Source organism: Erinaceus europaeus, chromosome 7 (assembly GCF_950295315.1).
Source record: "Erinaceus europaeus chromosome 7, mEriEur2.1, whole genome shotgun sequence".
Classification (NCBI taxonomy): domain Eukaryota; kingdom Metazoa; phylum Chordata; class Mammalia; order Eulipotyphla; family Erinaceidae; genus Erinaceus; species Erinaceus europaeus.
The window spans coordinates 60,257,263-60,282,632 of record NC_080168.1 but is presented as its reverse complement, the minus strand read 5'-3'; the positions used below and the strand labels follow the sequence as shown (position 1 = coordinate 60,282,632).

Here is a 25,370-nt window from a genome sequence, read left to right as displayed (position 1 = left end):
AATAATCTTGATTGTGGGAAGATTAAAAAAAGGGGGGGGGATTAATCAATCACTAGAAAAGAAACCAACGTGACAGAGTCAGAACACCTAACATGAAAATGATTGAATGTGAGAAAAAGGAAAAAAAAAAAGAATCATAGTATTCACAATCTACAAGGCATCAAGGGATATGTATGTATATTTCTGCAAGAGAACCCAATAGTTAATTTGCAAACAGTAATGAGCCTAAATAGTAACTGAATGAGTAACTGTATCATGGTTCCCATTTTATAGGTGAGGGAGTGAAGTCGTAAGGAACAACAACAAAAAAAAATCATTAAAGGCATTCAAGGTGATGGCCCAGGCAGCCAGGCAGTCTGGCTACAAAGTTTGTGTTGTTAGCCACTAAATCACTAGGATAAATAAAAAATAAAGTCAATTAGTAGCAAAATTAATAAAATAAAAGCCTGAATAAGTCCATGTTAAGTAGATTAATTGAACAGACCAAGAACAGGTTTATAAGAGAGAGGAAGGAAAAAGAAGGAGGAGGAGGAGGAGGAGGAAGAGGAGGAGGAGGAGGAGGAGGAGGATAAGGAAGGAGAAGAAGCAGAAGGAGAAGGAGAAGAAGAAAGAAGAAGGGGAGTTGGGCAGTAGCACAGCGGGTTAACTGCACATGGCACAAAGAACAAGGACTGGCGTAAGGATCCTGGTTCGAGCCCCCGGCTCTCCACCTGCTGAGGAGTTGCTTCACAGACAGTGAAGCAGGTCTGCAGGTGTCTATCTTTCTTTTTTTTTTTTTTGCTTAACATCAGTTATTTTATTGAATTTGATAAGTTACTTAAATGATAACTAGTTGCAGACAAATAGAAGAAGTTGTCAGAAATGAAGTACACTGGTATAGTACAAAGTACTAAAGGTTCTGCCCAACAAATACTCAAAATCCAAGCTTCCATATGTCTCCATGGCTTGACTTTTCATAGGTCACTTTCCATTCAAAGGATTACGAAGACCAAATGAAGACAGAATTCTTTTGGCTATCAGTCAAGAGTCCATAATTCTTCTCTCAACCAAGGTAAACCAGTGAATATGGAATTCATTTTTCAGATTACTCTGAAGGATTGAAAAGTTTCTTTCGCATCGCATCGCATCGCCATGCTCCCTGCTCTTCATCCTCTTTTCATGGTACTCTTTCTTCAAACATTTTCTCATCTCCAGATCAAGATCATTGCAATGACCAAAAAATTTCAGAATGTTGTGATTTTTGTGACATTCCTTAAGCAAGTTAATCAACACGTTGCATTCTTCAGTGTGCAAGTGTGCATCTTTAGGAGAAGGTGACAAGGCACAGCAGAACAACACGACTCGCGGCTGTACCTGGAGGACTGAGGCAGGACTCAACCTCCAACACTGTGAGCCCGAAGCCCGAGTCCCGGGCAGCGCTGGGGTACTCACACGCAGTGCGATGGGGTGGAGGTGTCTATCTTTCCCCCCCCTCTCTGTCTTCCCCTCTCTCTCCATTTCTCTCTGTCCTATCCAACAATGACAACATCATTTTCAACAACAATATTAACTACAACAGTAAAACAACAAGGTCAACAAAAGGGAATAAATAAATATTTTAAAAAGAAGGAAGAAGAAGAAGGAAGGAAGAAGGAGGGGAGGAAACTGGAACTGAGAAAAGGAAAAAAAAAGAGAGAAAGGTACAAATGAGAATGAGAATCAAAGTGTGACTATCTGTAATAAATGATGACCATTCTTTCACTGCTCCTGAGTTCCACAAAGTAATCAGAAAAGCCACCCTGGAAGATCTGTCAGCCAGTCAGCCACGGTACTACCCACTTTCATCAGTGTATTTGATCTCCTCTTCCAACCTTGAATACAAAAAAAAGAATAATCTGGGGAAGAATATGATGGAGTCAGGCAAAGTTTAAGACAAGAGTCAGGCAGGCTGTTGTTTAAACATCTCCGACTTGCCCGAGATCAAGGTGGGCTGGGTGCTGGGGACTTGGCAGCTATAGACAGATGAGACATGGCAAAATGAGATCAAGTAGCCAAGAAGCAGCTCAAGGCAGGAATGAGCAAGCAGGTTTTCAAGGTCCAGTGGACCAAGGCCAGGAATCTAAATGGTCAGGCTGAGTCAGAGTCACCATGGAACAAAAAAACCAATGGGAGCCCAATGACCTGGCAGGAAATGTCTCTCCACTGGAGCCTGCAGCCAGGAGGGAAGGGTGAACTGGCCAACTATGACAGGCCTAGAACCAACAATGGAGGAGCTAATATACACCCCTGTGCTTAGGATCATCTAAGCTAAAGATCCTCTCAGCCTGGCCAGTTGTACATCGTTGATCTTGGAATAAGATTGTTGACAGTATTCAGGTGTGGGTATGATCCTGTCCTCCCAGGTCTGCAGAACTGAACAGGCTCTTTAACTTGCTGTAATGCCAACCTATAGACACAGAATTTCTTGAAGAATCTGTGTCATGATTCTAGCATTTTCTTCCTTCCTTCTTTCCTTTCTCCATTCCTTCCTTTTAACAAATTATTTTTAAAGAAAAATTTACCTGTTTTATTTTAAGAAGAAAGGTAGATCCAGGGAGACAGGTACACTGTGTGAGAGAGACAGAGAGAACACAGCATTGCTCAGCTCTGGCTTATGGTGATGAAGGGGGTTGAACATAGAATCTCAGAATCTCAGGAGTCGAAGTCTTTTTATACAACCACTATGCTGTTGTCCCAATCAACACAAGAGAGTGATAAAATTACATAATATACTAGGATTCTGAAAACTGTTTAGAGTAAGTTCAAATTGTAAGATTATTGAAATATTGAGACTACAGTATCACTATTGTTCTTAGGTTCCCAGATATCCACAGACAGACTTCCCCTTAATTAATACAAAGGAACGTAAAACATTTTTTTAAAGTTCCAAAACCCACCCCATCTTTTGACCTAAAGAACAAAAGTTCATACTCAAGGACTGTTTATAAAATTGATCCAAGGTTAATGATGCATTTGTAGAATATAATCTGATGCTGGCCCCAATGTGTTCAAACCACTTGTTTTTAATTTTGGACTTCTGGAAAATCCAAATATATTCTATGTGAATTCTAGTGATTTTTCAGATAATTCTTCAGAATATCTTAACTCACAAAAACAGTTAAAATGATTTCAGTTGAACCCACACCTGAAACCCAAGAGTTGCCTGTTTCTAAACATTTTAATTACTCCATTAATGTCAACTTCAAAATATATTAGCTGTAAATCTTTAAGAGCTTTCATTCATAAAGCAACCCTATTTTATTTTTAAAATAGTGTTTCCATTTCAAAAGAATTAATATTTTCAATTACATCATGCTGCTACATTTAAAATTATATGACTCTTTGTTCCATACAAAATAACATTCATTTATAAGAACATGGAAGGCTATTGATTGTAATTAGAGCTTAATAGTTAGGGTTCTAACAAAAATTTGGAATGTGACATTGTAGAAGAATGGATGCTTATTTAAATGACTTTTGATAAATTTCCATCAGCTCAGTTTTTTAAAGCCTAAATCAGTTACACTTAAATATAAAAACCTGAAAAACTAAAAGCTTCTGTTATAATCAAATTGATGGAGGAGGCATGCACCTGAGGAAAAAATAATCTTTTTTTTTTCTTGTTAGTACCAAAGCAAATGATTTGATCTTATAATTTGCCCATTCACAGCCAGCAACCAATTATTGTATCTAACCTGTCTCAGTGATGAAAACAGTGAATGTAACATCACTTAATAGACACATAAAAACAAATGGGAAGTAGGTGGCAACCCTTAGTCAAAAGTCAGACTTAAGCGTTTGAGGTTTTTAAATCTCTTACTCATGTTTATTAACTCAGTCTGCTTTCTTCCTAAGAGTATGCACACAGTGCTCCTGAACAGAGGGCCACAGTCATAAAAACATGCCATCACCCAGGCAAGAACAAGGTGTGGACATCTGTTTTTTTTTGTTGTTGTTGTTGTTTTGTTTGTTTTATTTTTTCCTGAGCGCTACTCAGCTCTGGCTTATAGTGGTAGGGAGGATTGAACCTGGGACTTCTGAGCCTCAGGCATCAGAATCTCTTTGCATAACCATTATGCTATCTCCCCTGCACCCCCCACCGTCATTAATTAATTAATTTTAGTTAAGATTAGCCTCGTTTCCTCAGATATATATTTAAAATAACAAGCCCATGTCAATTCTATCAGGTGGTTGCTTAATCTGATTGTACTAGACCGCATTCCGTGCTGCTGCACATAGTGGATTCAAATAAGTATGTTCCACTTTACTGATTGCACAGTAATGCAGTTTGCACCTGTCAGCCTCTCCATGGGAGGTGGTTGCAGTTATTCACTGACTGAATCCATGTTCTCTCTTTTCCACTAGGGTTTCCACCAGCACAGAATCCACTACTCCCAATGGCTGGCCACTCCTCCCACCCCCTTTCTTTCCTATTTTACTTGATGAGACAGAGAAATTCAGAGTGAATGGGGAAGACAGAGGAAGATGAACACCTCAAGACCTGTTTCAACCACTTGTGAAGGTGGGGAGTGGAGGCTCATAGGCAGATTCTTGTTCGTGATGATGTGATAACACCCCAGTCTCCTGAATCTTATTTCTATAGTGATAACCCCGACCAACTGACATTTTCCATGATACTGATGATAGATAGCACTTGGGTTTTCATTTGTTATTTGTACTTTCACAATAAGACCAGACTTGACATCACTTAAGAGCCCTTTGAATACTAAAAGTCAAACCACTCTAAGTATTGGAGACTTTTCAGAGTAGCTCTCAACATCACTCTGTAGTTGCCATGTCCTGTTTTGCCATTTATATCATTATTTAAAACATATGAGAATTTACAATGAGAGAGAGAGACTGAGAGAGAAAGAAAAGACCACTCTGGTACATCAACAGCACCAAGAATTGAACCAGGAGCCTCAGACATGCAAGGCCTGTACTTTAGCAGTCGAGTTATTTCTCCTGTTGCAACTTATGATAAGATAGCAAATATATTTGACAGAGCATCCTCTGCTTTAATTATTAATAATATTCTTTGCAGAATCATGGAAAACTAATGGCATTTATTAACTCAGTCTTGAACACAGACTAAAGGACATGAATAAATGATAAAATTCAACATTATTTTTTTCTTTCTCCTAACATTAAAATTTTAACCCCAAATGTGTTTCCATTATCTGTCTGTCTGTCTGTCTATCTAAGCACTGCTCAGCTATGGCTTATGGTGGTACAGGGAATCAAACCCAGGACTCAGGCATGGAAGTCCTTTTTGCATAGCCATAGTAGTGTTAGCCTTGTCCTCCAAAAATATGTAAAAACAAACAAACAAGCAAAAAAAAAAAGAAACATAGTGGGATTGAAACTAAACATAGTGGGATGGATAGTTTACTCACTAGAGTAGAGTGCATAACTTACCACATGCAAGGCCTTAGGTTCAAGCTCCAGCACCATGTGGGGGAAATATGGTTAGCACGAGGGGGGAGCTCCTTAGATGTTTGAAGTGGTGTTGTGGTCTACCTCCCCACATCCTTTGACATTAAAAAAACAGAGAGAGAGAAAGAGACAGAATGATAACTATCCTGGGAGTAGTGGGACTATGCATGTGTGAAGCCCTGATGCTAAAAGAAAAATAAATAACTAAAAATTAAAGAAAGAGACATAGATAGAGGTTAGATAATAGAAATGTCAGATCTGATAAAAAAAAAGTGTCAAGGCTCAGCCTCCACTGTATTGAAGGAAGCTTTGCTTCTTTCCTTCATTTCTTTCTTTATTTTTCTTTCACATCTCTCTCTCTTTCTCTTGCTTTTCCAATATTATTTATTTATTATTGGATAGAGACAGAGAAATTGAGAGGGGAAGGGGAAGTAGAAAGGGAGAGAGACATACAGACACTTTCAGCCCTGCTTCACCACTGGTGAAGCTTTCTTTCCCTCTGCAGGTGGGGATCAGGGGCTTGAACCTGGGTACTTGAACACTGTAATGTGTGTGCTTAACCAGGTGTACCACAACTGCCCCCTGGTATCTCTCTCTCTCTCCATCTCTATTTCTTTGTTTTATCTGTCTCTATAAAAACAAAATAAAATACAGTGGGCCAGTGAAATAGCTCACTTGAATAGTGTGCCACTTTGCCCTGTTGGAGCTGAAGGTTGAAGCTCATTCCCCACTGCGTTGAAGGAAGCTTCAGTGCTACACTCTCTTTCACTGTCTACCTCTTTATCTTCTCCATATCTATATGGGGGGGAGGGACGTATGTTTAAAAAGAAGAGAAAGGTACATAGAACTTATGTCATAGGCACATGATAAAATTTTTAAAAAAGTGTCTGAATTTGTAACCCCAATGCTAAGTGATCTGTAAAGTCATCAAAATTCTATTTGTAATCTTCTATCTTGTCTTTTTATACCACCAAACCATGCCCCATTCTATATTTTATTTATTTATTTATTTTTCCTTTTGGTGCGTGGAATGTCAACCCTTCAGCCTCATTACTCTGGTGAGGCCTTTCCTTTCACAGTATTCTTAAATTCCATTCCAGGAGATTCACTTCCTAACAAAATCCCAAAACCTAGATATAGACCAGGCCCCATAAGATAGAGCATATGTTCACATGTATCTGTAATGTTCACATGTATCATATATTTTGTAGGGCAAAATATATATCTGAAAGCAAAAATATACAATAGTCTGTACTGAGTCAGTATGAAGTTCATAATGAAATAGTGTCTACTTGACTTAGATGCCCTCCTCACCTACTTCCTATTACAGTTCTCTCACTCACTCCAAAGCAAACCTCATCGAAGCAAGGACTGCAAAAGCTGAATAAGGACAAGAGACTGGCATACTTTAATGATGACTCTTCAGTCACTATCAGGCCACCCCATCAGCTGGGGACCTAACTGGGGAGTACTGAGATTCCCAAACAGACTTGATGGGCCTAGAACTCAAATAAATCCCTCTCTCCATTGTTACCCATCATTCCTATCAGTAACAACACAATAGACTCCTTTGTGGGCCCCCTTAGGACCTTCCCCTCAACTTGGATCAACAATGGTAGAGAATGTTCCATCCTCTGAAGGGAGGATGGACAACATACTCTATGCTACACCTGAGGAAGATGGTTCAATATTGGGGCAGCTTGGAATATTCTTACTCATGACCACAGAATGTGAGCTCCGATCTAGAGGGATGCAGAGGTCACATAAGCCACTAAGCTGAATATGGGCCCCAGATCACATCAAATCAATGGGGTTTACAGTCAACAATATTTATACCCCTTTCCGATATTAGGGAGCTACTCTCTTCCCTGATCCAGCTTTCTGGTCCTTCTGCCAGCCATGAAATAACCTCCCCAGATAAGAATTAGGATCCACCTGCATATCAGATTTCAGGCTCAGGCAAAAAAATAAAAACAAACAAACAAAAACTAGTATAGCCACAGGCCCTTTGGAATATAAGTAAAATATGGCTACTAGCTATCTAAAAACTGGAGGACCCCCTTCCCCAACTCTTCATCTGCACTATTCTAGCCTTTAGGTCCATGACTGGTCAACAATTTGTTTAGCTTTGTATGTTAACTCTCTTTTCAACCACCAGGTTCCAGATGCTAGCATGATGCCAAACAGACTTCCCTGGACAGACAACCCCACCAATGTGTCCTGGAGCTCTGCTTCCTCAAAGCCCTTCCACACTAGGGAAAGAGAAATACAGCCTGGGAGTATGGATCGACCTGTCAACCCCCATATTCAGTGGGGAAGCAATTATAGTAGCCAGACCTTCAACCTTCTGTGTCCCACAATGACCTTGGGTCCATACTCCCAGAGGGTTAAAGAATAGGAAAGCTATCAGGGGAGGTGATGGGATACAGGGTTCTGGTGGTGGGAATTGTGTGGAGCTATACCCCTCTTATCCTATGGTTTTGTCAATGTTTCCTTTTTATAAATAAAAAATTAAATAAAAAATATATAAAAAAGAAACCTTAGCAAAAAGGGAGTTTATGTCAATTATTAATAACAATGAGTGTCAGGGAACTTTGTTTTTGAAACTTCTTTTTTTTAAATTTATTAATAAACACCATTCTTAAATGAAAAAAATTCAACATGTGGCTGGAATGAATATATGAGCTATGATTTTTATCACTCATTGATCTGAATTTACATGGAGCAATTTAGCCAGTGAAAATCTATATATTTATTTATTTATTGTTTTCTTTTTTTTTCCCTTTATTGGGGGATTAATGTTTTACATTCAACAGTAAAAACAACAATTTGTACATGCATAACAGTTCTCAGTTTTCCACATAACAATACAACCCCCAACAAATTTATTTATTGAGAGGGAGATGGATATAACATTAATTCCAGGGACTTTATGGAAATAAGGACCCTGTACCTTTTTATGATCCCTTAAAGGGTTTTCATATCTATTTCAACTGTCTATATACTTAGGATTTTTTTCTTACAGGACAGTAAACTTCAAAGACAAACATCATGAGATATACACTTACCTTCTATTCCTCTAATGATATATTTGTCTAGAAATATATTCAAATCTAAGGGCTGGGTGGTGGCATACCTGGTTGAAAGCATATGTTACCATGTACAAGGGCCCAGGTTTGATCCTCTACTTCCCACCTGCAGTGGAAAAGCTTTGTGAGTGGAGTAACAGTGCTACAGGTGCCTCTCTGTCTCTCTTCTTCTCTATCTCCCCTTACCCTCTCGATTTTTTACTGTCTCTATCCAATACATAAAGATCAAAAAATTTTAAAATAGAATATATTTAAATTTATAGAATGGAACTACCATTTGTCCCTTCCTGAGAGGTCACCTGAAAGATAACAGTTTTATTATTTAAAAATTTTATGGTATGGTAACATGCTTTTTTAAAATATAAATTAGTATTGCTAGATTTGAACTAAAATCATTGACATATGGGCTTACTGAAACCACTTCTTGGCTGAGACCCAACAATTCCTATGGACAGCATTCAGTGCAAACAGCTGATTTCTAGATTATCCAACTAAACCAAGGCATAGACTAGGGCCATGCTTCTCTGGGCAATTGTTTATCTTGGGTTCGGTTGGTTTCTGTGTTACAGAAATATATTAGCCCCTCAATCCCAGGAGGAAAGCCGAAACTGTGAGAAAGACAAAATCTGGCTGACCTTCTGCAAACACAGCCAGCCAACCCTGCTGAGAGGCAGCAGCAACAAAAACAGAGGCCAGAGCTAGGGCAAGGCTTGGGTGTGTGTGTGTGTGTGTGTGTGTGTGTGTTTTTTGTCTTGGAGAAGGACAGTTCCTTGCAAAAAGCACTGTGCTCTGGAAGGAGTCCCTCAGCTACCACCTCCCAAATCATGTGCACCAGGCAGATAACAAATGACAACGTGCAAGCTATACGGGTAATAGTGTCAATGAAAGATCAAGATTATACATGATACTTGCTCGATCTGTTATGCCTCATTAGTGTTGTGGCTTATTATAGAGAGCTCCACAGTGCCAAGACATTCCCTCACAGGCTGTCCTGATGGATCATGCAAATAAAGGAAGGAAAGACACCGAAGACACAGTGCTCATACCGCATTTGTCAGGGGCCATAGTTAGCCAGATTAGGTATGCTTTGCATTTCTCTGTCACCATCACATATTGATCTGAATTTATTGTCATGCTCACTTAGCATTGCTCATTTTCCACAGGGGTCTTCTCTCAAAGTATAAATGACACAAACCAGGCCTTCTAAAAGAATATCGTGCCCAATATGGCAATGTCACTTGACTTAATGGGCAGTTGTCCTTAAGATCTTCAACTAAAAAAAGATATTGTGTGTGGGGTAGGTTTTTTTTTTTTTTTAATTAACAGATAAATAGACATTTCTATAGTCCATAAGCAGATCCCATGGGATAGTCCACCATGGTAAAACCATATTCTTAAATTAAATGTTTTTCCAGTTTAATTGAAAGTGATGAACAGGTTGATTTACCTTCTAATCCTAAAGAGACAGTCTTAGTTTAGGATCTGGGTGTCTCTTACTTACCCCTCACCAGATTCTCAGCCATGGGTGCTTTTAAGGAAAGTCATATTTTCCACACCCACTTAGGATATGTCATCTTGATCTAGATTATCCAGGAGCCTGATGCATTGTGTGTTCTCCAAATGCCACCAAAGACAGTCCTGTTGCTCACTTGATGATAGGGCATATACTTCTATTAAAACTTGATAATCACATCACCACTGTCGCGACTCAGCCTGAGTATTTTAAAAAACAAAAGACAATGGGGAAGGGTATGAGACATTGATAGAAAGGGTACCTGGGGAGGCAGTATTATACTTCATTTTCAAATAAAATTCAGTAGAAAAGAATATGCTCATCTTCAGAGTTACTTATCCCCATGGTGACCTATCTAGTAGACCCAGAAATACATAACCAGCACCTCACTTTCTTTCTTCTAAACATAAGAAAAGGCACATAAAATAAAAAGCTTTAAGAGATGAGCTTGTAAGTGCCAATCTTAAACATGATGGCTATGCTAAGAAAATTAGCATTGGAGCTCCAGTGGCGCAATCAGTTAGCACATAGTACTTATACAGAACATTAGCATAAAGTCAAATAAATCTTTTTTAAAGGTTATTACCTTAGATACTTAACAGAGTATGATGCAGTAATGAAAAAGGGATAATAATATGTCCTTTGGGATAAAGTGGATGGAATTGGAAATAATGCTTAGTGAAGCAAATAAAAAGGTGAAGGACAACTACAGAATGGTTTCACTCATATGCAGAATACAAACAACTGAGTGTGCAAATGTTAAAAAAAAATGTCAACCTATTTCCAAGACTGTCGGAGAACTTTAGTGATTATATACTGGGGTGGAGATGGGGGTACAGACCTTTGGTGATGGGTGTGGTAAAAAAAAAGATGATTAACTTAGTAGATTTCTTTGTCATTATCATTCAACTAATATCTTGCCTCCTACACCTTGGTAGGTATGGCACAAGTTTTAGTTGGGCTACATTTTTGTTGAGTTTCATAAAATTTTTATATATCTTAGATTCTAAGCCCTTTTAAGATGTATGATGTGGGAATATCTTCTCCCCTTAAGTGTGTTGTCTTTTTATCCAGCTAAGACTTCCTTCCACTGTACAGAAGCTCTTAAATTTGATGAAGTCCCAATTGTTTACTTTTGCTTTCATTTCCCTTCTATTTGAGGTTGAGTTCTCAAAAACATCTGTGACATGATTTCATGGAAATTTTGCTTTTGTGTAGTCTTCTCTGTGTTTTATAACTCCAGTTCTTACATCCAGATCTTTCATCCATTTAAGTTTATTCTTGTGAATGGAGTTAGGGAGGAATCCAGTTTCTTTTTTTTTTTTTTTCATATGGGTATCTAGTTTTTCTAAAACCCTTTGCTGGGATTTTTTCCCTCTTTCCAATGTATGCTCATGACTCTTTTGTGATAGATTTAGTGACAAAATATGTGTGGGCTTATTCTAGGGTCTAAACTTATCCCAAACACCTATTTTTAGTTCAATACCATATAGTTTTAATTAATATCTCTTTGTAGTATAGTTTGAAAGTAAGGTATTTGACATAAACCCAGACTATTTTTCTTCAGAAATATTTTAGTTATTTGGGGTCTTTTATGATAACATATAAGCCCTACTATGCCATTTCATTAAGACTCATATTTATTGTCTTATATGTTCTTATACCATCTTCATAATGTTCATTTCTTTTTGTTGACCATTCTGTGTCTTTTTTTTTCAGTTGTCTTTATTTATTAGATAGAGACAGACAGAAATCAACAGGGAAGGGGATGATAGAGAGGGAGATAAAGAAAGAAAGATACATCTACAGCACTGTTTCATCACTGTTAAAGCTTTCCCCCTGCAGGTGGGGACTGGGAGCTCAAATCTAGGTTCTTGTGCATTGTAACATGTGCACTCAACCAGGTGTGCCACCACCTGGACCCCCATTGTGGATATTTTTCAAATGCTATTTACTACAGCTGTCTGATGCTATTAGCTAGTTCTTATCTACTGTCTGAGCCCCTCCATTGTGATTTTAAATTCAACTACCATACTTTTTAGATGCATTTTTTTCTGCTTGAAATATAATGAGGAAAATAATAGCCCAGAGTATCCAAGATCTGTGGGAAAGCATCACATAATTTTAAATGTATCTAACTAGTGTGCTAGATATAGAAAATAAAATGAATGGCAAGAAAAAAATATGTGAAGAGATAATGGCCAAGAATTTCCAAAATTAATAAAAAACAATAAATCAAAGATTTTTAAGAATCTCAGGGAGCATAAAAAGAGAAAAACACAAGGAAGTATGCACACATGTATATCCAAGTAAATTACTTAAATTCAAAGATAAAATCTTTAGGGCAACAAAGAAAAAAATCTGCTACAGGGAAACAAACTATTCTAAATGACTAAAGCATGCGCGCGCGCGCACACACACACACACACACACACACACACACACACACACTATGAAAAAAAGCAAAACAAACAAACACATACCACCTAAAATTCTATCCTTTAAAATGTCCTTTAATAATTAAGGAGAAATAAAAATCATTCACACAAATCAAAGCTGGCAATTTATCAGTAGCAAGTTTACACTGTAATAAATGACAAAGTTTATATCTGAAAAGAACATAATGTCAAATAGAAATTGATTCCAAAGAAAGGAATATAGAAAGCTATAAAGAATTGATAGCCCAATAAAGATAAATTTCCTTTTAGGAGTTATCTTTGCTCCTTCTCCTTCTTCTTTTTACATAGATAGTTAAATTCCTTTGTATAAAATTCTTTAGTAAAGTAAGGTTATGACTATTTAAAGTTGTTACTTGTGATACAACTAGTATCTTAATGTAAAATATGCTAAATTTAAAATGCTTATTATGTGACGGGGGAAATATCTCAAGTGATATAGCAGTAACCTTGTACAACCCAAATTCCCACTTCAATCCCTGGCACTGCACGTATCAAAAGGAAGCTCTGACTTGTCTCTTTCTTTCTTGGTGACACTTCTCTCTTTGTAAAACTCTTGCATGTACACTAAATCAATCTTTATAAAAAGTAATTACAACATGGACTGTACAGATGCTATAGCATATAAACTAACAACTGAAAACACAGAATTCCATTTCAAAAAGGTAGCATGAATGTTGATAATTATTTTTAATTACATATAATACTGTCAACAATATAGCTCACCTGGATAATGTACCTGCTTTGCCATAATATGATCTAGGTTCAAGTCTGGCACGTTGGAGGAAACATTGATACTATGGCTTTTCTCTCTCCCTTCCCCCACCCTCCTCTCTTTCAGTTTTGCAATGTGAAAATGTCAGCCTCTCATCTGCTCTGTTCCTAATTTTTTGGTTCCAGTTCATTAACCATTTTGTCTCACTTTATGTCCTGTTACCTTCCAGATACCAAGGTGTAAATGCTGCCATGATTCCATCCTGACTTCTCTGGACAGATGACCTCACCAGTGTGTTCCAGAACCTCACCTCTCCAGAGCGCTACCCCACTAGGGAAAGATAGAGACAGGCCTGGAGTATGGATCCACCTGTCAATGCCCAGGTCCAGTGGAGAAGCAATTACAGAGATCAGAGCTCACACCTTCTCTACCACACAGACAATTTTGATCCATACTCCCAGGGAAGAAGTGATAAAGGAAGAAGATAGAAGGGTTCTGAAGTCCAGCTCCATCAGGACCCGGGCAAAGAAGAGGAAAAAGGGAGGGACATTTGGATATAGCAATAGTGTTATGTGTGGCTTGGAGGGGGGAAGAGATCACTGGACCTGAAAAAAATGGAGCCACTATGTACAAACATAGATATATATTTATAGATTGCAATACAGGGATTATTTATTTATTTATTTAAATAGAGACAGAAAGAAGCAGACAGGCACAGAGGAAGAGAAAGACACCTCCATCACTTCTCCACCACTTGTAAAGATCCCCTCACCCCATCCTCCCACCTTCTGCCACAGACAGGGGTGGGGACTTGAACCCAAATCCTCACACATGGTAATATGTGCACCTTACCTGATGCACCACCACCTGACCCCCTTTCTCATTTTTCTAATTGACAACTAAAAGAGTCACCTTTAGAATTCTGCCTAGAAATCTCTTTAAATCCTCCAGTTTTATAAGATTGCTACAATACTTGAGTGGGGAAGTAGGGTGTGTGGTGGGGAGGCATTGCAGAATTTTGAACAAAGGTGAGGTATAGTCAGGCATATTTTAAAGGACATTTTTGCCTGCCATGTGGAGAAGAGCCTATCAACAGACAACAAGGGATATCGAATTCATACATGCAGGGCAGAGACAACGATGGCTCTGATTAGCAGAGGAGGGAGAAGTGGTTTGACTCTATACATACACTGAAAGTAGAGACCCTAGTAGACTATATGTGTTGTCTGAGGGGACAAAGGTACCAAGTGTGACTGAAACGCTTTGAACTTGAAATACTGGAATTTTAAGTTTCCATACACTGAAAAATGCAGACTATGGTCAGAATAAGTTTTTTGTGTGAAGAAGTTTTACCTTTTGGACATGTGAACAATGAGATTTCTAATTGTCAAATGAAAATTTCAGCAAGTAGTACACACACACACACACACACACACACACACACACACACACATTTGCAGGGGCAGTGGGGTAGATGGCATAATGATTATGCAAAGAGACTCTCATGACTAATGCTCCAAGGTTCCAGATTCAATCTCCTGCACCATCATAACCCAGAGCTGAGAAGTGCTCTGGTAAACAAAATAAACAAATAAATACTTTCAGGGGCCAGGCACTGGTGTGCCTGATTAAGCACACACGTTATGGTGTACGAGGACTCAGATTCAAGCTCAAAACTTTACAAGTGGTGAAGCAGTGCTGCAGGTGTCTCTCTGTCACTTTCCCTCTGTCTCTCTACCCTTCAATTTCTCTCCATCTCTATCAATAATAAATAAATAAATTTTAAATAAATAAACAAGTTTTTTATTTTTATTTATTTTGATATTACAGAATTACATGTGGATAGGGGTTTGAATCCACACCATTCCCACCACCAGAGTTCTGAATCTTCACTCTCTGCACTGCAATCCACTACACTTCCCCTAAGATTGTAGACATGGGCCAACCATCTTCTCTACAATTATCTGTCCACATTTATACATAGTTGCCCCTTCTTTTTCTGATTCAATCCTCTCTTCCCCTCTAACGTCATAGCTACCTCCATATGTCTCTTTCCACTTCCTTCTCTCTCTCTGGGTGCTGATGGAGCTGGAGTTCAGAGCCCTAAAAAGTTTTTTGATACGTGTTTGCCATTCCACAAGTGTCTCCTTTCCTTCAGTTCCTATTAACCTTACCATTACATTTTAAAAGACCTCATAAAGTCTCCCTCAATTCTCTCTCTCTCTCTTTTTTTAATAGACACTTTTAAAAATCTATTTTTTCTTACTGGGGGCCAGGAAGTAGTGCACTGGATTAAGCACACATAATACAAAGCACAAAGACACACCTGCAGAGGGGACGCTTCACAAGTAGTGAAGCAAGTTTGCAGATGTCTGTCTCTTTCCCTCTCTATCTCCCCTTCTCTCTGAGTTTCTCTCTGTCCTATCCAACAAAATGGAAAAAATTGCCACCAGGGGGGTTGGGTGGTAGTGCACTGGGTTAAGTGCACATAGTATAAAGCACAAGGATCCCGGTTTGAGCCCCCAGCTCCCCACGAGTCGCTTCATGGGCAGTGAAGCAGGTCTGCAGGCATCTGTCTTTCTCTCTCCCTCTCTGTCTTCCCTCCTCTCTCAATTTCCCTCTGTCCTATCCAACAACAACAACAGCAATGGCAACAATAACAGCAACAAGGGTAGCAAACAAGGGCAACAAAATGGAAAAAATGGCCTCCAGGAGCAGTGGATTTGTAGTGCAAGCACTGAACCCTAGCGATAACCCTAGAGGCAAAAAAAAAAAAAAAAAAAAAAAGAAAAAAAAAAGGGAAAGAAAAGAAAAGAAAACATGATCACCAGGAGCAGTGGATTCATAGTGTCCACACTGAGCCCCAGCAATAACCCTGGAGGCAAATAATTAATAATAATAATACAATAAAAATAATCATATCAGTCTGCAGCATAAATGATTCAGGGAATAACTGGAAAATGATACTGGGTATATGTTCTTGTCCATACCAATGTCTTGGTATTATTATTTTTGGGCATTGTAACTTTTTAAAGGTTTTTTTTTCCCACTTTACTAGAGGGTTGATGGCTTACAATACAGCTGTTGACACATAGGTACAGCCTCTCATTTCCCCAACCTAGATTTTTTTTCCACTTTCATCCACCGGGACCCCAGAGTTCCATCTAGCCCATACCTTCTCCTCCTTTCCCAGAGACCTTTGCTTTGGTGCAATCCACCACAGCCATTTAGACAAATACAGAATGTCTACATATCCTATAGCAGAAAACCCAAGCTCCACAAAGTACTAAGAACATACTTACATTAGCACTAGGCGGGGTACTAGAAGGGTTGCTCTTGCTTCATTCTTTTTTTTTAAATATTTATTTTATTTATTTATTCCCTTTTGTTGCCCTTGTTGTTTTATTGTTGTAGTTATTATTGTTGTTGTCGTTGTTGGATAGGACAGAGAGAAATGGAGAGAAGAGGGGAAGACAGAGAGGAGGAGAGAAAGATAGACACCTGCAGACCTACTTCACCGCCTGTGAAGCGACTCCCCTGCAGGTGGGGAGCCGGGGTTCGAACCGGGATCCTTATGCCGGTCCTTGTGCTTTGTGCCACCTGTGCTTAACCCACTGCGCTACAGCCCGACTCCCTGCTTCATTCTTATTCCAGCTTCACTTCATATCTGCCAGACTCCTTGTATCATCCATCTTTCTGGTTCTGGGGCAGCAGCTATCCACCCCCCCACACACATATACATCACTTTTATGGTCATAGAGCCAAACAAAATATATGTCATGTTGCAGTTTCCGTGATCCTGTTGGCCCTTAACACTAGGTTTTAAAATATGAGATGATGCTATTATTACCAGTGTGAGAACTCACATCCAGGGGCCAGGTGGTGGCGCACCTGGTTGAATACATAGGTTCCAATGTGCAAGGACCTGGGTTCAAGCCCCTGGTCCCCACCTGCAGGGGGAATCTTCATGAGTGGTGAAGCAGTGCTGCAGGTGTCTCTCTCCTTTTCTTTCACCCCCTTCCTTCTCAATTTCTGGCTGTCTTTATTCCCATAAATAAATTAATACGATTTTAAAACATGCTCTGTCTTTATTAAAAAAACAAAACAAAACAAAACATAAAAAACAGCTCACATCCAGTTGCCCTCTTTGTGAGCCATTCTCCGACCTTAACTATTTCTTACCCTTGTTTCCTGGGGTCTAGGCAAGTTTTGTGCCTGGCTATTGAAGTCATGTTCTAATTTTTCCTCTCACATTTTGCCTCTCCTCCTGCTTGCCAGCACCCATTGTCTGAAAGACAAAAGTCTGCATCTGAATCCTATTCCTCATGGCTAGGACCCTGTTTGCTTCTGCCAGAATGTTCTTGTTTGGAGCTCTGTCCACCTGCCAGGGGCCTCTCCAGTGCTCACCTCTGGTTCTCTGACACGCCAGCCACCTGCTGGCCTGGCCCTCTAGCTTCTAGCTGGTGCCAAAGTCCCTGGGCAGTGGGCTCTGCCATCTTTTGGACTTCCTGGCTGCTGGGTCTTCTCCAAAAACTATTTAGCCTCCCACTATATGTGTCTGGTCCTGACAAGTAGGAGAGCATTTGACTTTCTCCCTGGTTTGCTGACTCCTTTTCACTCCTCTGCTCCCTGCCCACTGAGATTTACAAAAGCAATTAGAAAAAAAGAGAATTCCCCAGGTAATGGTCCATCTGACTTCACTGCTTTGGTTAAAAGGTTGCACATCCCTTAATTCCCTCTACTTCTCAGTTCCTTGCTCTCTAAGAAAACTGCCTGCCCCAACCTCTCCCAGATGATTTTGGGGTTTCCTCCTCTTTGGTTTTCTCTTGGCTTCCAAGATCTTCAGACTCCATGGCTATGGCCAGACACTCTGGGTTTCCAATTCCTGGCTTCTGCCAAAATGAAAGCACTCACCTGGCTCACTATACTCAAGCTGTACACTGCGCAAGGGGCTTGCCAGCTCCCACCTAGCCTGGCTTACTAACTGCCACCCACATTTGGCCACATTGCTGACTATATCTGGAGAAGAGGGAGGTGAAATTCCTTGCCTCTGTAGTACAGAACTCTATTTCTGCTATGGGCACACTGTTTATTTACTTATTTACTTTGCCATCAGAATTATTATTGGAACTTGGTGCATGCACAGTAACTCTACTGCTCCTGGCAGCCATTCTTTTTCTCTTTTAAATCTTCTATTTATTTATTATTAAATAGAGACTGAGAGAAATTGAGAGGGAGTGGAAGACAGAGAGGGAAAAAGACAGAGAGACACCTGCAGTACTGTTTCACCACTCGTGAAGCTTTCCCCATACAGGCTTGAATCTGGGTCCTTGTGTGCTGTAATGTGAACAGTTAAGCAGGTGCGCCACCACCTTGTCCTTGCAGCCATTGTTTTTCTTTGATAGACAGAGATAGATAGATAGATAGATAGATAGATAGATAGATAGATAGATAGATAGATAGAGACCGAGACCAAGAAAGAAAAACACTTGTAGCAATATGTCAGCACCTGTGATGCGTCTCTGAAAGTGGGGAGCAAGGACTTGAGTCCAGGTCCCTGTGCTTGATAATATGTGCATTCTACAGGGCTTGCCACAATTTAGAATTGTAAATAATAACTGATAACAGTCTTCTTGAGATTTCTGTGAACTCTGTTCCATATACTGGAAACTTGAGAGCTGGATTCTACATTTGTGATTTTCTTTTCCCCCTCTAAGACTCCTCAAAACTGGCATGAATTTTTGATGGGAAGAATAATATGGTTAGCATGTTTATAAATTAACAGTCAAGGAGGTGTACAAACCCCAAATTATTCCCACAGGAAGCAAGTTGCTGGCTCTGACACCCCATCTCTTTCTTAGCTTGCCAGAAACAGATGTTGACAGCTCTCTCATTTGGGGAATATATCCAGAAGGATGGATATTACCCTTGAGAAATACAATATACTGTACATGACTTCTTATAAGCAAAGAAGTAGTTTATTTAAGCTTAGAGAAAGTACATACTGACAACCTGTACAAAGAAAGGAAAGAATGCCATAAAGCAGCCTAAAAGCTTCAGCAGGCCTCAAGTTCATGGACATTTTCTAGGCCAGTTGAAAAGGAGGAATTGATCTAGTGCTTAGAGAACTGCAGATGGAAACAGACCTAAGAGACCAAAATCCTGTCCACACAAAGCTGGGGAGTGAAAAATATCAGCCATCCAGCTGGTCTTGTTGCCTGGATTTCGCAAAGGAATCCAATCTCTTTTAACACGTTAAAAAGGAAAAAGTATATAATTAACTTGTTTTCACTTGAATCAAAATGTATTGTCTGGGAGCTTATCCATCTCCCAAACACTATACATGCTTGTGTGTTTGTGTGTACATTAAAAGTGTCTATGACAGTTCCCATTCTCAAACACTTTAAGATGTGAATTGTTAGCTGCTGTGATATTAGATCTGGTGGGAATAAAAAAAAAAGTGGAAATAGTTTGGTTAACGTGTGGAGTGATATTAACCTGTGTTTCCACCTTAAGATTTTCTTAGTGGAACTTTTGTTTTTCAATGTGGCACATCTGATTTTGCTGGGGATCGAATATCTGACATAAAGTTCACAGAAACATGTCTGTACGGTGGAGTGAATGGGACCATGTCCTGGGGGAAGAAACAGAATGGCTCGGAGAGATTCCAATAGATGGGGAGAGGGCTGAAGTCGCCAGCACCCAGCGGTGTGTGGCAATCAGAGATGGATGCCTCCCTTTGAACAAAAATGTCATGCTGACCCAGTGGAGAAGATGGCAGGATGCAAACCCTGCAAATGGTAGCTGGCAGCCACTATCAAAAGGACAAAGTCAATGTATAATCAGAGCGACCTGAAACCGCCAATCATATACCACTGTCATCAGGGACACAGGACTCAAGCATCTTCAGATCTGCAGTACTACCCTCCCCTGCTCAGCAGGCGGGAACAACTCATGTGTCTAGTGACCATGGACCCCTTCACACAATGGTTCAGGCCCCATAGTCACTGGTCTCTTTCTCTTTGATGCCTGTGGTCAGAAACCTCTCTACCTGGGCACCTGATCTCAACATTTAATGCTCATTATATCATGTCCAATTTGGCCTGACTCCAGCATGCATTGGAAGATAAGGGCCTTTTTCTGACCAGTTTTGACAACTTTATTGTTTTCATAGAACTGACTCAGTTAAGAGTCCAATTTGCCTAATACTTGTAGCTGCCAATCATTTAGGGCAGGGTCAGTATTGTTTGGTTATGCTTGTTAAATTAACTGAAGAAAAAATCTCATTTGATATAATCATGGCCATGAATTAACCTAGTAATTCTATTTGAGTGAATCTGTTATAAGGAAGTAATAATCTGGCAAGCAAGAATTTATATAGAGAGATGTTTGTGAAAACATTATTTGTAATAGTGAAAAAAATCACATAAAACAGAAATGGCTCTATAAATAAGGGACATTCACACTGTGGAATATAAGGAAGTTTTTCATATATATATATATATATATATATAAAGAAGTTTTTAAAAAGAATAATTTCATTGTAGGGGAAAGATTCATGATATAATGCTACATGATAAAAGCAGATCCTTAAATACTCACTTAATAAATTTATTTTTTCATTATCTTTATTTATTGTATAGAGACATCCAGAAAGTGAAAGGGAAGGAGGTGAGAGAGAGAGAGAGAGAGAGAGAGAGAGAGAGAGAGAGACTGAGACACACCTGCAGCACTGCTTCATCCTCGAAAAGCTTTCCCTCTGCATGTGGTGGCTGTAGACTCAAACCCAGGTCCTTGTGCAATATAATGTGTATACTCAGCCAGGTGCGCCACTACCCGTCCCCCCTGGTATTCATTCTCCTCTTTATAGTTTATCTCATTTCACTGATTTCTTCAAGCTTGATACAAGATGAGGTGAAGCAGAGGACTTCATCATTCTTAACATCTGAGTAGTATTCTGTTGTGTATATATATCACCATTTTCTTGGCCACAAATCTGTTGTCGGACACCTGAATTCCTTCCAGATTTGGACTATTATAAATTGGGCCATGATGAACATAGGTCTCTTTGGATGGATGGGCCAGGGTCTTGAAGCAGGGTCCTCATTTAATAAATGTTTAATGTATGTTGGCCAGATAACAAGCAACTAAAGACAAAACCAAGACAGCAGCACTACAAATAAATAAATAAGTCTCTTTCTTGTGGAATACTGTCATTCTGGTATAGTCTATTATGTCCTTTAGACCATATAAACAAATCAGAAAAGCAAGCAAGTGGGCAACATTAACTGGTACGAAAAGGAATTGGAAGGCTATCATAGTGGACACTCCACCTCAAACCCACCACCCTTTCTGTGCACACTCTGTCCAACAGCCTGCTTCAGCATTTCTGTAGAGAAGCTCTCCCAGCTGCCACAGAGCCCGCCCTGCAGAGAAGTTCCTGGGAATGGGGGACCCTCAGCAGCCTCCTGAACCAGTAACATATTAGAGTAATATTTCCCCATCCCACCCACACTCCCCACCACTAGTGGTTTGAGGGGCAGAGCTCCTGGGTATGGCCTTAATGCTATCATCCTTGTGTGTTGGGAAGCTGAAGTGGGACTTATGTGTGAACAGAGGTGGCAGGCTCTTGGTAAGCATAGCTGACAATTGTTAGACATTGAGGTTCAGATTTTTACCTAAATCATTCATTCCTCACAAACTCTTTGAACTAAGTACTATTGTCACCCTCTAACAATAGAGATGAACATACATCTGCGGATGATTTTTTTTCTTCCTTGTATTTCTATGCCCTTTCCAATTTTCTGCAAAGACACGGCCAGCCTTTACAAGCATAGAGGTCATGGGCATCGTTTTCTAGAGAGCTGTCTTTCTAATTGCTGCAGGAGTGCCCTTCTGGTGGTTTTAGAGCATTCCTGCTCTACTCACTCATTTATTTATTTTTTATGGGAAGGGTTGATAATTCATAGTGCAGTCATTGACACATGGGTACAATTTCCATTTTGCACCAGGACCTCACAGTTCTCTTCTGCCCCTCTCTTTCATTCCACTCCAAATGTCCTTTGCTTTGGTGCCATACACTATGCTCAATCCACATTTCATTTGAGTTCTCCCTCCCTGACCTTATTTATTAAATTCCACTTCTAAGTGAAAACATTTAATGGTTGTTTCTCTCCTTCTCCCTCTCCCTCTCTTTTGATTATTTCACTTAACATGATGTTTTCAAGTTCCATCCAAGATGATGCAAAAGAGATAACTTCATTTTTTTTTCATTTTATTAGTGATTTAATGTTCATTTGCAAAATTACAAGATAACAGGTATATAATTCCACACTTTTCACACTACCAGAGTTTGGTGTGCACATTCCCTTCATTATAAACTGTATTAGTTTTCCCAAGATCACAGATATGGGTTGACTATTATTTTTATCACTCTCTGTATATATATTTCCCTTTTTATTGATTTAATAATTATCAACAAGACTGTAGGACAAGAGGGGTACAGCTCTATACAGTTCCCACCACCAGAGTTCCACATCCCATCTCCTCCATTGGAAGTTTTCCTATTCTTTATCCCTCTGGGAGTATGGACCCAGGATCATTATGGGGTGCAGAAGGTGGAAGGTCTGGCTTCTGTAATTGCTTCTCCATTGGACATGGGCATTCTATGGTCCTGCCTTCTCTTCCTTTCTAAATCAGACCTATTACTTCTGAGTGTCTCTTTTTTTTTTTCTTTTCTATCTCCAGGTCCTGATAGAATTGGAGCCCTCTAGTCAACTTCCCCTAACACTTACCCCTTTGGGTGTATGGAAAGTAATTCTTTATGGGGTTCAGAAGGTAGAACTTCTGGCTTAAGGGATAAATGTTACAAGAATTTGACTAGAGGGCCCCCTTACCTGTTTTCTTTAAAAGGAAGTCTAACACACAGTTATTTGTAGTTAGTGTGTAATTATTTAAGTGACTTTGCAACCTTTCTGAGAATGAGTCTGAAGGTGTGTTGAGGGATATTTTACCATAGAGTTAAACAGTGACACTAGCTTTTCTACTGAGAGAACTGGTTGTTTTATTATAGGTCTTGACTTTGGCTTGACAGAAATCAAGCTGCCAAGTCCTGGCTTTTCCTCCTCTCAGCATGGATAGTGTTTCCAAGAAAAAAAACAATATTGCCTTGTTATCTGCGTGCATTCATCATACATTTTAGTGCTCTGATAGTTGTCCAAAGTATTTTAGATATTGATGTTTTCTAAATATTGATCACTTTTCTAGTCATGTATACAAGACTTTCTGACACTGGTTACCCCAGTGGGTAACCCAACTGGGTTACCCCAATGTGGACTGAAGCAAGCAGAAGTCCTACTGGAAGGTTTTTATGCAAGAAGAAAATATGATTAAGTACAGCAACATTTAGTAAGATCACTACAGCAGGTATTTAGACTATAGACTCTAAAAGGGGTTAAGTTGTTGAAGACTGGGCCATTGATTAAGAAATACCATTAATTAAAGAAAGAAGAGATGATCTAAGGTATCAAAACATTGAGGAAGATTAAAATGTAGGGGGTTCAAAGTCAGCAGTACTTTAGGTAATTATTCATCAAATTTCTCAAATCCTCTATTCATGAATATTATTGATCGCTAGTTGTGTTCTCAGAATATAAATATGTGTTTATTTATCCAGCTAGCAATCACTTACTGAGTGATCTTATATGCCAGCCACTAGAATGTATGGAGGGGTAGCAGGTGGTGGCACACCTAGGTGAGTGCACGTTACCATGTGCATGGACCAAAGTTCAAGCTCCCGCTCCCTACCTGTCAAGGGGAAGCTTTAAGAGCTGTGAAGCAAGTCTGCAGGTGTCTCTCTTTCTCTCTTCCTATCTATCCCTCTGCTCTCAATTTCTCTCTGTTCTATCTAATAAAAAAATAGAATGTATATGGGAAGTATCATGTGTTCCACATCATCCACTCATCAGGGCAGTGATGTCCTTGGAATGAAATTTGGTGTGGGAGCAAAAGGGACCCCAGACCACCAGTAGACACCATGACTGAGGAACTGAGCTCTTGATTCTATTTAATCTGAATCAATCAAATTCAGAATTGAGTACAGGTAGTGACAAGTACATTGGCCATTGTAGTTGTAGAGGGGTATTTACACACACGCACATGCACACATATAATTAAATCTATCACTGCTAAATTCAGCCCTTCCTACATTACTATTAGAACACAGGAGGGAACATTTAACCTTTCTGAGATTAAAATGAGAAGGAAGAAACATCAGGAAGTGTTTACATTTTCACTGAGTTTTGAAGGAAAACAATAAATACAAGTTGATAGTGGTGGTAGAAGTCTATTCTTGGCATAAGGAAAGGCAGGGGAGTAGGATCTGGAGAATTAGAAGTACCCCTGTCAGGCTAGTGTCGAGGGAGGGAGAGATAACCCAGGAATCAAGTTCGTGGCAGTAGCAGTACAAATCTTTATTCATGTGGGCACTCCAGAGTCGGGCTTGTAGGGACCTGGCTAAAACCACGTGGAGCCAAAAAACCACAATGGCCGGTGTCTGCCTCCCCCTGCACGCCCCCCTTCCCTGGAACCCAGAAGAGCCAAGCCTGCCCAGGAAGTGGCTTCACCATCCATACATAGTTAGAAAAGGGGCAGAGAAAAATGGGAGGGGCTGAAAAGGTAGAACCTTCCTAGCAACCATTGCTAGGGATTCAACTGGCCTGAATTAGCAATACCCTGCTGGGAGTTAGGAAGGAGACCTTTAGTCATTTTTAAGACAAGGCAGGAGATTGATATGTAAATAATAAAGGGACTGGCCATTAGTAGCATGGAATATAGGGTGCTTTGGGGGGCAGGGAGAGGATGGATGTCCCCTCAAGTCAAGCCCTGACAAGCTCAACCACATGCTCACAATTTCCCAACATAACTTCCCCACCCCCGTTTGAACCTATTGCAGTTCTCTTAGTCAGAATATGCCACTTGTTTGTATCTAGCTCACAGACAGAGATACTCAAGAGGCTTTCAGAATGATTCATCTGAATCTTAGAAGAGGTCTGGGCTAGTGTAAATACTGAAAGATAATGGATACAAAAAAAAAAAAAAAGAGAGAGAGAGAAGTCAAGGAGTCGAGGGTAGAGGGAGATAGC

General features: G+C 39.7%; 1 protein-coding gene across 1 annotated transcript; it reads right to left on the bottom strand.

Annotated features, from left to right (window-relative positions):
• Positions 1–761: 761 nt before the first annotated feature.
• LOC132539345 (uncharacterized) lies at positions 762–18,080 on the bottom strand. Its single transcript, XM_060193510.1, has 4 exons — positions 18,011–18,080; positions 17,635–17,863; positions 6,130–6,249; positions 762–1,456 (listed from the first exon to the last, which is right to left on the bottom strand). Exons 1-4 carry the CDS (start codon positions 18,078–18,080, stop codon positions 1,021–1,023), a joined length of 855 nt encoding a protein of 284 aa, XP_060049493.1. The 3' UTR covers positions 762–1,020.
• Between the last annotated feature and the right edge of the window lie 7,290 nt (positions 18,081–25,370).